The sequence below is a fragment of the Pelophylax lessonae genome, assembly GCF_965119305.1.
Source record: "Pelophylax lessonae genome assembly, chromosome: 6".
In the NCBI taxonomy this organism is placed as follows: domain Eukaryota; kingdom Metazoa; phylum Chordata; class Amphibia; order Anura; family Ranidae; genus Pelophylax; species Pelophylax lessonae.
This window is the reverse complement of record NC_138773.1, coordinates 159,838,929-159,853,118: the sequence shown is the minus strand read 5'-3', so window position 1 is coordinate 159,853,118 and position 14,190 is coordinate 159,838,929. Positions and strand designations below refer to the sequence as shown.

The 14,190-nt window shown below is 41.4% G+C and overlaps 1 protein-coding gene across 1 annotated transcript in view; it reads right to left on the bottom strand.

Annotated features, from left to right (window-relative positions):
- The window catches only part of TMEM114 (transmembrane protein 114), a 60,834-nt gene extending 47,180 nt beyond the window's left edge, over positions 1–13,654 (bottom strand). Inside the window, exons 1-2 of the mRNA XM_082261017.1 lie at positions 13,183–13,654; positions 12,924–13,004 (exon numbers count right to left, since the gene is read on the bottom strand). Of these exons, the coding sequence (XP_082117143.1) occupies positions 12,924–13,004; positions 13,183–13,366 (265 nt within the window). The 5' untranslated portion in view covers positions 13,367–13,654. The remainder of the gene's footprint in view (positions 1–12,923; positions 13,005–13,182) is intronic.
- Between the last annotated feature and the right edge of the window lie 536 nt (positions 13,655–14,190).

Here is a 14,190-nt window from a genome sequence, read left to right as displayed (position 1 = left end):
TGATATGAGTCCTGACAGTCCCCCCATATGGAGCGGCTTCCATATACTCTACCTTGTCTTAAACCCGAAAGTCCATGTAGGTGCAAGATAAGTTCATAAAGGTTTCACCTCATCAGTCTCTGGGGACTCTCTTAATCTCTTCAGGCCGGAGCCCTTTCACCCACTGCCCCTCGAGTCTGGTAACTGGCATGTTCTTCGAGTCTGGTAACTGGCTATGCACCCCACCACTAGGATCTGGAAGCTGACTGGGCACCCTGCCACCAGAGCCAAAAGCTGGCTGGTTTTCCCTCCTGGCCATAATCCCTGAAAGATGCAACATTTGAAGTTCACACTTCCATAATGTTGCACATGTCTCAACACCAGGATTCCAAAGGACACCTGAAGATTTAATACCAAAATCCCTGGTCCATACAGGCACCTTGATGCCAGGGTGTCCCATCACAAGTGAACCTTCCACATCTGGGTTGCCAAAAACTGATTGGCACTCTACCAGCTATGCAGGACTACCAAAGCCATTGGTCACCCAACCATGCCCTGGGATTGCACAGACACTGCCTAGGTCAGGGAAAGGCTCAGGTGAAACTCTGCCCTTCCCTAGATTACCTCTACTACTGCAGCTGAACTGGCAAACACAGCTCTCATATCCAAAGTGTGTATTTGGACTACCAGGCCTTGGCACGACAGAAACAAATAGCTGAATAAGGAACTCAGGATGGGCAGCAACAGAGATCTTAGTCCATATGGGTAACCCATGGCAGCCATGCAACAAACATGGGGAGCAACAATTTCAGACACAACAGCTGATGAGAGCCAAACCCTGGTACCAAAGATTAGCTAGGTCGGATCATAGTTACATAGTTAGTCAGGTTGAAAAAAGATACACGTCCATCCAGCTCAGCAAACAAAAAATAAAAATCATGCAATCCCATATACACAATCCTATACCCACAGTTGTTCCAGAGGAAGGGGAAAAACCCCCAGCAAAGCATGATCCAATTTGCTACGGCAGAGTAAAGAAATCGTTCTTGATCCCCCGAGAGGCAATTGGATGTTCCCTGGATCAACTTTACCTATAAATATTAGTACTCAGTTATATTATGTACACCTAGGAAAGAATCCAGGCCTATTTTAAAGCAATCTACTTAGCTGGCCAGAACCACCTCTGGAGGGAGTCTATTCCACATTTTCACAGCTCTAACTGTGAATATAACTTTCCGTATTTGGAGACAAAATCTTTTTTCCTCTAGACGTAAAGAGTGCCCACTTGTCCTCTGCGATGACCTTAAAGTGAATAACTCAACACCAAGTTCACTATGGACCCCTTATGTATTTATACATGTTGATCATACCCCCCCTCCCCCCCGTAATCTCCTCTTCTCCGGGGGCAAGCTCTGGCATCAAAAACCAGACCATTAGAGGAAGGCTGGGCACCAGACCATCTGATGTAGGCTGGGCACTGGCCCATTACAGGTAGACTTGGCCCCAGCACATCAGAGGTAGGCTGGGCACTGGACCATCAGAAGCAGGCTGGGCATTAGTCACTGGACCATCAGAAGCAAGCTGAGCATCGGGCACCAGCCAATCATGGAGGCTGATTGGACCTCATCAGCAGAGGTGGAGATGGACTGGACCCGATTAGCAGACAGGGAGGCGGACTGGACCCCATCAGCAGGTGGGGAAGCAGATTGGAACCCATCAGCAGGTGTGGAAGCGGACTTGCCCCCTTTAGCAATCGTGGAGGCCGTAACTAGCACAGGATCTGACTGAACAATGACTGCGGTAGGAGTGGATAGTAGCAGAATTGTATGGATTACAAAAGGAGTGGATAGTGGCAGAATTGTATGTGTTGGGAAAAACTTCCTTTTCTTTTACTGTTTGGACACTGGAGATCTGTGAGCCATTGTAGGGCTATGAACAGACTGTGCAGCTGATTAAGGAGTAGTAACAGTACTGAGAGGCAGGGAAAAAGGGGTAGCAGTTGCAAAGGAGGATTTCTAAGGGGTAGCCAAGGGCAACAGAGCAGTAGAGGGAGACATCAATTGATTAAATGCAGGGAAAGTGCAGCTAGTGGACACAGGGTAATGTGGTTGCTATTGATAATGGATATGGGGAACTTTAAACAAATTGGTGTCTAGAGGCAGGAGAGAATTGGTGTGGCTGTGGCTGAGTAGGATATAAACGACCAGGCTTGGAGAACTTTGAACAAAACTCAATATACATTTCTCTTGTCTGACTAAAGAATGTACTGCATTGACACAATTCACCAAGGCCTCTCGTGAATATACTGAATAAGTTTTAAAAAAGTAGGGCTAATTATTTTCTAGTAGCCACACAAGATATTCCACCCGAACACACTAAAAGGAGGAGAAAAGTTATCATCACCTTTAGGAATACAAGACAAAGCCAGCTCTGCACATTCCTGAATCAGGGGCTGAACTTCACAAAACAAAACCCTGCCTTGATTGATAAGAGAATGAGCCAGACTTTTGCATTCCAACAACTATTGTCCTAGTCTGCTCCTTCAATAGTGGGGGACAATATTCCCTTTCCTCTGTCATTTGCAATGCTACAAAACCTCCTCTAAGTGATTAGCAAATGCTGAGACCAGTTACTTCCCAATAGGTGCAGGTGCTGATCATTAGTGGCTTCAGTGGTATGTAAGGGATAGCATCAGCAGGGTTGACCAGATCAGTGGGCGACACCTCAAGGAATCCTGAACCAGACCGACTATGATTAAATAAAGTTTATTACCATAAATAACATCCTTCCAACACCAACAAACCATAAACAATGTAAACGTTAAAAATAAATGTGCAGCAAACCCAGAACAACAACCCAACTAATAAGCTCTATGTAAAGAATGGAGGGAGCTTGCATAAACAGGGCAGAATCAGTACTGGAACTGGGAACAAGGGGTGTAATGCAGGATATTGGATGCAGGGAGCAGGATACTGGATGCTAGGTACAGGGTATTGGAAGCAGGTCACAAGAAATAAGGCACAGAATCAGGCAGGGACACGGCTCACAGGACGAACACTGAAGCATTGATCTTCATTAAGAGCCGGTTCCCACTGGGGTGACTTGTCAGGCGACTTAGTCGCCTGACAAGTAGCGCTCCTTCAGTGCAATGGAACCGTTCTAATCAGAGCGACTCAAGTCACTCCAACTTAGAAAAAGGTTCCTGCACTACTTGGGGGCGACTTCGGAGCGTCTTGCATTGACTTCAATTAAAGAAGTTGTTTGCAAGCCATGCTGAAGTCACGCTGCAGGGGGGAACTTCAGAGTCGGGGGGCTTTAAAGTCCCCCCGTGTGAACCGGCTCTAAGGGAGGAATTAAATACCTTCCCAGCAGCCAGTATCAGGTGAAGCCTAATTACTAGGAAAAGCTGTCTGCTGGGAGACACCTGCTGGGGCCACTAAACTGTGCCTTTCGGCTCCGGAAACAACAGTGCCACCAGCAGGTGGCCTAGGTCCTGACATGAGTCCTGACACCTATACCCTTTAATGATTCAACATTATGGAGCTCTGTGTGATTTGGTAGTTCCTTTCAGCACTGAACACTCCATCTAGAGGGTCAAATAATCAGGATTCAGTTGGGAAATGCCACAGCAGAGGTATACAATAACAGTGAAACAAGAATCTGACTGTGTCAAGAGATGTGTAAAGGATTCTAGTCTGGGTGTGAATTCAACACTCCAGCCTTGTCCACATTCACATATAGGGATTGGACAATTAGCAGACAGACTACATCAGCTGGCAGCAATAGGATCCAGGATAGTGGTTCCAACACCTGGAGGTGTTCAAGGACCTGTGTGTTATGTGTGTGTGTGTGTGGGGGGGGGGGGGGGGGGCAAGTGTTTCTAGATTCAACAAAAAACGAGACATTTTTGTCTCCAGGTGTAGAAATCCTTTGGCAGAAGCAATGAATGCTTGAGTGGATCCTCTTTTGAAACTCCTTCCTTATATACTCTAAAGGGTTGAGATGGAGGGCATTCCAGTAAACCCTTAGCACCCAACTGACCCAGTTGGAAAACAAAATCATAACTCACTTTTTCCCCACTTGACCAGCAGGATATTAGGCTGGATAGGAACAGTCCAGTGGCAACCCATACACCATGGCCAGTGGCAGAACTGGGAGGATGGTAAACCGGCTGTCATCTCTGCAGATGGAACTGGCTTCCAAGTATTCCAAGTAATCAGCGTCAAACAATCCCCTGACTGCACCCCTACAGAGAAGAGGTGTAGGGTATGTCAATCTGGAGGTCCAGGGAAGCAGACAACACGTTTCAAGGTTATATTCTTTTTTATGAAGCCTGGAATCATTGGTAACACTATGGCATTTATCGTGATCCTAAGTGGGGAAAAAACAGCTGAGATAATGCCACATGTTAATTTATAACACCTGAAATAACACTGAGATCATCCTAAAACTGTTAAAGATTGTTTAACAGTTAGAGATTGTTAAAGATTGCTATAACTGATGATTGCTTATATAAAATAAACAATAAAAAAATGTCCAAAAAATTATTGTTTCCACATTTCATAAATTTACTATTAACACCAGTACTAGCTACTAGCAGAAGACCTTTATCTAATCATAGGGAAATGCAACTTACTATACCTAGATATCTTGTAATTGATTCAAAGAGTAGACAAAGTAACAAAATGTAATAGCAAATGGGTAAAGCTGCCACACTCGCATCACACAAATATGTGATACCAAATGGTCAGCGTCGCAGTAGCTGCTTGGTCGGATCTAATAAGGAGATGTTAACCTATTTTAACCAATAGCCGACCACCCTATAGTAGCTTTACTGCTACAGGGTGGCTGCAGAATCATGTATATATAGGTGATTCTGCACTTCAGGGTAGGGGGCACGCATGCGTCACCTCTGCTGTGATTAGTCACAGCAGAAGCCGATCAGCAGGTGTCGGCCAATGGATGACCACCAGTACCTACTGATCAGTGAGGAGACACATTGAATGGAGATCTGCTTATGTAAATAATGCAGAGTTAAATCCTGTCAGCAGGGATGTGCTGGATTTTGTTTCTCTGCAAAGCAAGGAATAAAATCCAGCACATCTCTTAGTAAAATCACCTTTAAGTAAACAGAAAAACACTAGTTAGGCACGCAGTTAACTCTTTGATCGCCCTAGATGTTTACTTTTTTTTTTTCCAATTTATTTATTGGATTTGTTTTATAGCAGAAAGTAAAAAATATTTATTTTTATTTTTTTATTGTCGGATAATTTTTTGTTTATAGCGCAAAAAATAAAAAAAAAACGAGTGATGATCAAATACCACCAAAAGAAAGTTCTAATTGTGGGAAAAAAGGACATAAATTTCATCTATGTACAGCGTTCCATGACCATGCGATTGTCAGTTGAAGTAATACAGTGCCGTAAAGGTTCATGTGAATGCACACTTTATATTAAATAAAGCAGTCTTGTTAAATACTACACTATGGCTTGCAATTTTCAATTTTCAAATCTTATCTCTGTTTGCCACACAAGTACCGAATAATGGGAAGTGATGCTGAGACACGGCTGTCAGTGGAAACAGTATCTGCACAAAGTGTTATTTGACCATTTTATTTCTAATGATCAATATTTTCCAGTAAGAGGATTGGTGGTTTGTTTATGCACATTTAGAGGTATTCATGCTGAGGAGTGGGTGAATATCCCTTCAAAGTGGTTTAGTTGGATTTCCACATAGGAAGAATTACGGGACTTTCACCATTTTATGGGCACTGTTTTTACACATATTTGGAAATAATAGACTACAAGATTAGGTAATACTCCCTGATTAGTTTGTACATGAGTTTTTTACTCTCTGTATGTCAGATATTATTTGTTTACTATGTACACTTTGGTTTAATCGATTTAATGTGGTGTACAGATTGATCTGTGTATGGGCACCATACCTTTATTTTATTCTCTTTTTTTATTTTTTTTTTCTTGCTTATTGATGAGACTTATATGTTTTTGATTCACCTCAAAAAGGTTTAGTGCTTCGTTTTTGCTTTTTAAAATTACAAAATGATTTGTGCAATGTTACAGTGGTTCTAAAGGCAAAAGGTTTTTTATCTTAATGCATTCTATGCATTAAAATAAAAAACCTTCAGTGTGCAGCAGCCCCCCTTAATATGTATCAGAGCCCCATTGGGATCCAGCATTGTTGCGTGGGTGCCTCGGCTGTCCAGGACTCTCTCCCCTTATCGGCTGAGGCAGCAACGGGTGCCATTGGCTCCCGTTGCTGTCAATCAAAGTCAGTATGCCAATGAGGAGAGAGAGGGGGAATGGCTTGAGTGCCCCAATAGCAAGCTGCTTGCTGTGGGGAGACTCGGCAGGAAGGAGGGGCCAGCAGCGCTGGCGGGGGACCTGCAAAGAGGAGGATTGGGGCTGCTCTGTACAAAACGAACTGCACAGAGCAGGTAAGTATAAGCCCCCGTTCACACTGGGGCGACCTGTCAGGCGACCTGGTTGCCTGACAGGTCGCCGTAGGTCGCCTGGCATAGAGAAGCTGTGGACCCGTTCTAATAGGAGCGACACAAGTCGCTCCAACTTAGAAAAAGGGTCCGGAGCTTCTTTGGGGGCGACCTGGAACCATGTCCGGAACAAGCTCTGGGTCCCCATGGAGAAATTCATGGTGGGCAGGAACTTGTCTCATGCCCCCTGGCTTCTTGGAGCACATAGGGGCCTCTCCCCACAGGTTTCCCCGGCTACCGTCCATACCTTGCAGGTCTGAGATGACATAAACAAAAGATTGCAGCTATCAGTGGCGGTCTCCCCACTGGCGCCCCTCGGGGGTTCCCGTGGTTCCTTCCTGGGGAGGATGTTTCCTTCTTCGGAACGTGGGCGTCGGGTGGGGAGATACGCTGTGGCTGCTTTGTCCAGGACGGGAGGATATTGCCTCTCTCGCAACTACGGGAACGATATGGGAGATTCCCCATGGATTCATGGTGATACCGTCAACTTACTCACTTTCTTCATCCAATGCTGGACTTGGTTCGCTCCCCACCATTAATGTCTCCTTATGAGAAGCTCTGCATCTCCAAGGACCTGATTCAGCACTCCATAGCACTGCTGTATCGGCTTCTGTGTCTGGAGGATTGTGCGCCCAAACCCTTGTTTGTGCGGGAGTGGGAGAGAGACCTGCAGTGCACCTTTTCTGAACAACAACTGAACCACATGTACCACCTGACCCACTCTAGCATGGTAGATACTAGGATGCAGGAGAACGGGTACAAGATACTAACCAGATGGTATAGAGTGCCCTCCCGGCTCGCACAGATCTACCCGGGCCTGTCGGACCTTTGTTTGAGGGGCTGTGGGGGCCGGGGTTTCTTCCTACATATATGGTGGGAATGCCCGATCCTGCGGCCGTACTGGCTGGACATACGGCCACAGATCTTGGCGATCCTGGACGTGGACATCCCGGATGATACGCGACACTTTTTGCTCCACGTGCCATCCATTCCTCTTAGCAGATATAAAAAGAGTGTGCTGCCGCATCTCTTGAACGCAGCCGGCTGCCTGGTCCCGATATTTTGGAAGCAGGCGGTGGTGCCTGACCGAGTAGACTGGACAAAGCTGGTGAACGATATCATGGCAGCTGAGGAGTGAATGGCTCGGTGCAGGAATCACTACGACAAATTCTATGCGAGATGGGCAGTATGGATACATTATACAGCTGGTGGCCCTGATGGACACGCCTCTCCCTCTTCAGATGCTCATGCATCCCACTAGGCATTCCACCAGTCTTTGCCATGATTGGAAGCGGTACGACAGAGCTTTCTCACTGTCATGCACCCTTGTTAGAGATTTGAGACCTTCAGACCTTCCTCCTTCTGTTGCCTTTTCCCCCTCCCTCGCCCCTCTCTCTTTCTCCCCCCCCCCACCTTTTTCTCCCTACCTGTTCTGGTTTCTCACTAGCCCCCCCCCCCTTTCCTTCTCTCATCAGGCCCCATTTTCCCTGCAGCCTAGGTATGACTACTTCTTAATGTAGTTACTCAGATGGAGGGGAACACATACCATAGTGATTGAACTGTTAACTCGAGAAAGGGCAAGTGTCCTTATTACTTTTCTCCTAGACGCCCTGCGCAGGGACTTGATTTCTTTAACCGCATAATTGCTATGTTTATCCATTTGGTGCCTTTTGCTGACTGATTCTTCCTTGTTATATGACCATTTTTTTCCTCTATTTCCTTACCTATTGTTCAAATTTTCGTGTAGGTTTATGAAAGGTTTAAATAAAGATTATACAAAAAAAAATAGAATAGAATAGAATAGAAATTGTGTTTGATAACCAATTTTATCTGCAGGTACAGGGAACTGCAATTGGGGCAAACTTTGCACCATTGTATGCTAATCTGGCCATTGGCCTCTGGGAGCATAGGTATGTATGGAACAATAACCCTTTTGCCAGGCATTTTATTTTCTTTGGGAGGTACATAGATGATATTATCATCATTTGGGAAGGCAGTCCGCAACAAACTCTGAAATTTGTAACCTATTGTAACAACAATCCCTTTGGCCTAGCTTTTACACATGTACTAGATTCCTCGGTTTTGACCTTTTTGGATCTAGAGCTGTACCATAGAGAGGGTACCATACATGCAAAGAATCACTTTAAAACTACGTCAGGAAATTCATTGCTACATTACAAAAGCTGCCATTATCAAAAATGGACCCAAAATATCCCTGGGGGCAGTTTTGTCGCTTAAGACACAACTGCGCCTCTCAACAAGACTACACAGAACAAAGTACCATCATGGCTGATAGACTCAGTGAAAAGGGATATCCTTAGTCCCTGATCCAACAGTCCCAGGGTCACTACTCAGAGGGAATTCCCCCCAAAAAAGAGAGTGAACCTTTTGACGGGTCCACCAGATTTATCCCCCAACATAGACAAATGGAGCGAATCCTCAAGAGACACTGGAATATACTGATGAAGGACCCTCATTTGAAACCCCTTTTGCCGCCACAGCCAAGGATCACTTACAAAAAAATCCCTAATTTGAAAAATAGAATAGCTCAGAGCAAACTTAAATCTAAATCCACCATTGGCCCCTTCCCGACCCTGTCTTGTTCCACTGGTGGGAATATATCAGTGCAAAAAGGCCCTTTGCAAAACATGTACCTTTGTAGCGTATGGCAAGAAACAGTTTACCACCAAGGGAAAAACTTTCTTAATGGGGGACATTTATAACTGTTCCTTGGACTATGTCATATATTGCATCACGTGCCCATGTAAACTCGTGTATGTGGGCAGAACTATTCACCCCTTGAGACAGCATTTTGGGGAACATCGGAGGTCGATAGAGAGTGGAAAAGATAAAGAAAAACAGAGTATCCCACGTCACTTCCAACAATGTCATCAACAATCTACTGCAGGATTAGAAGTCTGGGTCATTGAACAAATGCCCAAATATCTATCCGAGGTAGAAAAGTTTTTCAAATTATACGAAAGGGAGACTTTCTGGATCTATTCTTTAGATTCTTTGTCACCAGGAGGCCTAAACAAAGAATTGGAAGTCTCCACTATTTTATAATAGGTTCCCCTCCCTTTCTTCACATATAAATGTTTTTTTTTTATAATTATTCTAAATCATGTTCATATATATCAGTCTTTTCAGGATCTCTGACCAATTTTTCCAGCATGTCTATGTGTGTATATATGTGCATGCATGGCTGTATATGTCTATATATATGTTCATGTAGATATAGCTACATCTTTTTGTCCTCGTTTGGGTTCTCCCAGATAATTTACATTCTGGTGTACAGGACTAAGTGGGGTCTTATAACAATGAGAATTATTTAATGAATGTAAATCTTCCTATCTCTATTCATTTCAGTTTTTCCTTATTCATATATATATATATATATATATATATATATATATATATATATATATATATTTTTTTTTTTTTCTATGGTGACTTTTAGAGTATAAAATTATGTATTTATTTATATATTATATATTACATGATATTTTTTAATTAAGCATAATATTTTCTATATATACGAGGTACACATAGATATAATTGTTGTTTATCTGTATAAATTTCTGTTCTGCGCCGCATGAAGGCATTTTAAATGTGGCACACTGGAGTATGTATGATTGGCTACTAGGTGGCATTTGGTCTCTATATATGCACAGTGCCTCTTATACCAGCTTGAGGAAAGAGTGCGCCAGTATGTCAGGGGCGTACGGCGCATGCTCCAAAACGCGTTGCAGAACTTTGACTTCACTGGCGCAGGTTTGCGGCTCACTGTGCTGTCCGGCCCTCGTTTTCGTCTTCACTCCCCGGAAGCCGGCTAACACAGTCACGGAGGAAGCAAGATCAGAACAGCATACCGGATCTGCTGCAGACAAGAATCGAACTACCCAGGATGCCATAGAGGGACTGATTGCCCTGCCAGTTTCAGGCTCATATACTTTTGGAACATGTGAGTGTCTCACTACGTGTTGTGTCCAATAAATTTTCTACAGTCTACATTTAGAGGCACCTTGTTGTCTTTTCTCTAATTACATATTTGGAAAAATCGCTTCAGTCTTTTTCCCCCACCTGCCAATGGCTGCCCAGTGGACTTTGTGGACTCATCTCCTTACGGTGCCCCTAAATCCCACAGGACACTCTAAGTTTCAACATGGACTTTATAACATTCAGAATTAGCGCCGATCCATTTTTTGTTATACATTTCCATACACAATGCACTGCAGCACTGAGATGGGAACAGGCACTGTATTTATTATAGAGAAGTTAGACACATGCGTGTTAGCATGTTGCAATGCTAATGTGTAAATGGGTCTTGGTTGAGTCAGATGGACTTGTGTCTTTTTTCAACCTGACTAACTATGTACAGTGCCTTGCGAAAGTATTCGGCCCCCTTGAACTTTTCGACCTTTTGCCACATTTCAGGCTTCAAACATAAAGATATAAAACTGTAATTTTTTGTGAAGAATCAACAACAAGTGGGACACAATCATGAAGTAGAACAAAATGTATTGGATATTTCAAACTTTTTTAACAAATAAAAAAGTGAAAAATCGAGCGTGCAAAATTATTCAGCCCCTTTACTTTCAGTGCAGCAAAATCAACAATGGAATGGTTCACGAATAAACATATCCAGATGTTAGAATGGCCAAGTCAAAGTCCAAACCTGAATCCAATCGAGAATCTGTGGAAAGAACTGAAAACTGCTGTTCACAAACGCTCTCCATCCAACCTCACTGAGCTTGAGCTGTTTTGCAAGGAGGAATGGGCAAAAATTTCAGTCTCTCGATGTGCAAAACTGATAGAGACATACCCCAAGCGACTTACAGCTGTAATCGCAGCAAAAGATGGCGCTACAAAGTATTAACTTAAGGGGGCTGAATAATTTTGCACGCCCGATTTTTCAGTTTTTTATTTGTTAAAAAAGTTTGAAATATCCAATAAATTTCATGATTGTGTCCCACTTGTTGTTGATTCTTCACAAAAATTTACATTTTTATATCTTTATGTTTGAAGCCTAAAATGTGGCAAAAGGTCGAAAAGTTCAAGGGGGCCGAATACTTTCGCAAGGCACTGTAACTATGTAAGGTGTAAATGGGTCCTTAATGATTCTTGCTTAGGCTTCAGCTTTATATAAGCATCAGTTATTATATATTTTTTTAGTTCTGCAAAAAATATTTGTTTCTTTTGGGGTTTTTTTCATGAATAATTCATATTTATCTGAATGTTTTATATGTTATAACTAGGTCTAAGATACATTTCAGTAATTATTTTTCTTTCTATAATATTAACTCAAGATATCATATACCATGCAACTAACAAATACTTCCTTGCTCTGTGAATGAGATTTTTTTTTAAAGCATAGCATGATTTTAACCATGTAAACCAGTGACTACTTTAAATGTATTTTCAATTTAACAAGCAGGTCATATAGATAATACTATGCATTCGTGGGGATATATGAAGACTGTATGCAGTTTAAAATATTTAACACATACAGTGATACTATATTTTATTTATAGAAGAAATAACACAGTAATTTTAACAAGAAGATAAGTTTATGTTGGAGACAAGATTATCCTATAATTTAAAATGTTAATATATCCTGCAGTAATACAAACATCCTGCAAGGGGCAGTGGTACACTAAAACACAGAAAAAAATACTATACATTTCAGTAATAGCATTCCCCAATCATTTGTTCCCTAAGGTGATAAGAGACCACCAATGATTCGATAGCTGGAATAACCACAATATATTTTGAAATGCGATTTGAATGCAATATTTATATATGCAATTGCAGAGCATATGACAAACATCTGATATACCCCACATTTTAAAGCAAAAGTAAGTAAAATGAAGTAATCATAAATCACAGCTTTAAAAACATAATATTTTTCTTGCAATACACTTTTGTAGCCAATGTTTTTTTTTTGTTTTTTTTTATATTTTAGCTCTTTCTTGTGACATGCTTTCTAAATCTGGTATGGCTACATTAGGTTTAATTATATACTGTATATTTATTCAACAAGAATAAAAAAGTCACTCAAAGCACACATGGGGGTATTTACTAAACCTGGAGCATGCAAAATCTGGTGCAGCTCTGCACAGAAACGAATCAGTTTCCAGTTTATTTTGTCAATGCTTAATTGAACACGTTGAAGCTAGAAGCGGATTGGCTACCATGCAATGCTGCAACAGACTCTGAATGCTCCAGTTTTAGTAAATCTCTCCCCGATGTCTGCCTGATTATTAAATGCTATCATTTGTGGTATATGGAGCGATCTTTAACAGTAAGGAGATGGTCTGATGTTGTAGAAATATAAGCAAATAATAAATATATAAATACAATACATTATATATATATATATATATATATATATATATATATATAGAGCACACAGGGATTGCTAAATTCAACTCACTTAAAAGTTGCTTTTGTGAATCCGTAAAGTTTACATTCCCATGCCAAAAAGGATTTATCAGAGGAGAACACTTGTCATTAACTGGAAGAGAAAATGGGAAATACATAAGAAACATATGTAAAAGAATTCTCCTTAAACTTAAAAAAAATATATATATACATATATATATATACACATATATATATATATATATATATATATATATATATATATATATGTGTGTATCAACTTTAACAAGATATCAATCATTATTACTTACAATTACACATCCTCCAAAGACCTGAGTGTGAGCTGAGAGTCTCCGAGAAGTTCCGTTTTAATTCCAGTTTAGAAGCATCGATTATATACCAGAAATCAGTTCCAATAGCAACCACTAAAAAAATAAAGCTCAATATACCAAGAAAAGCCACAAATATAGATAAAATGCTCAATTTAAGCTTCATCGTACATTCGATTATTTCCTGTATGCTCCAAGAGCTCAGTGATAATTTTGTAGGTTATCTGTAAAATTCTATCCTGTGCTTTAGCAGCAAATTAAAGAAAATTCATATTCCATGACTAAATATCAAAAACTGTCTTTGTCTTGGTTCAGCAAGTTCCAGTGATGTTCTAGTGCATTATATGGCAGTACGAGTTCAGCAGGCATTGCTGCTAGCATGCAACAAGCGGAGCACTGAAAGCTTCCCTGACTCATACAAACAGACAAGGATGTGGGGAAGGTGGGAAGGAATATAGTGATCTGCCTGCAAATGTGCTGTACTTTTATGAAAGCTTGCTTTCTTATCCAAAAATTTTCAAGCAGAATCAATACATTTGCAGCTGGTCAATGTTTAATATTTGCATAAGAAAAATAGTGGAAAATCACAAGCTAAATACAATATGAATGCCTATGCATATTTTTACACAGGGACAATTAATATATACTGTACAGCACATGAAGGCAAGCTATAAGCAAGCAATGCATGCATAAAGCCACAAAGCTTTAAAGCCATGCCACAATGATCCAAGCATCACTCAACTATAATGGAATAAGGCACAGTAGCTAATCAGCATCACTTTACAATGGTACCTTGTATACATGGGCACAGCCTACTAGCCACCCTATAATAAGTGGAAAAGTACTGAAAACATTATAAATGGGCTAGAGATTAAGAGAGATAGAATCCACAATAAAGTTGCAGCACCGCGTGCATTTATTGATAAATTCAGCATAAATAAAAGGTGACAGTTTTGAACAGTTCTGACAACAAAGCTAGCAAAATACTCT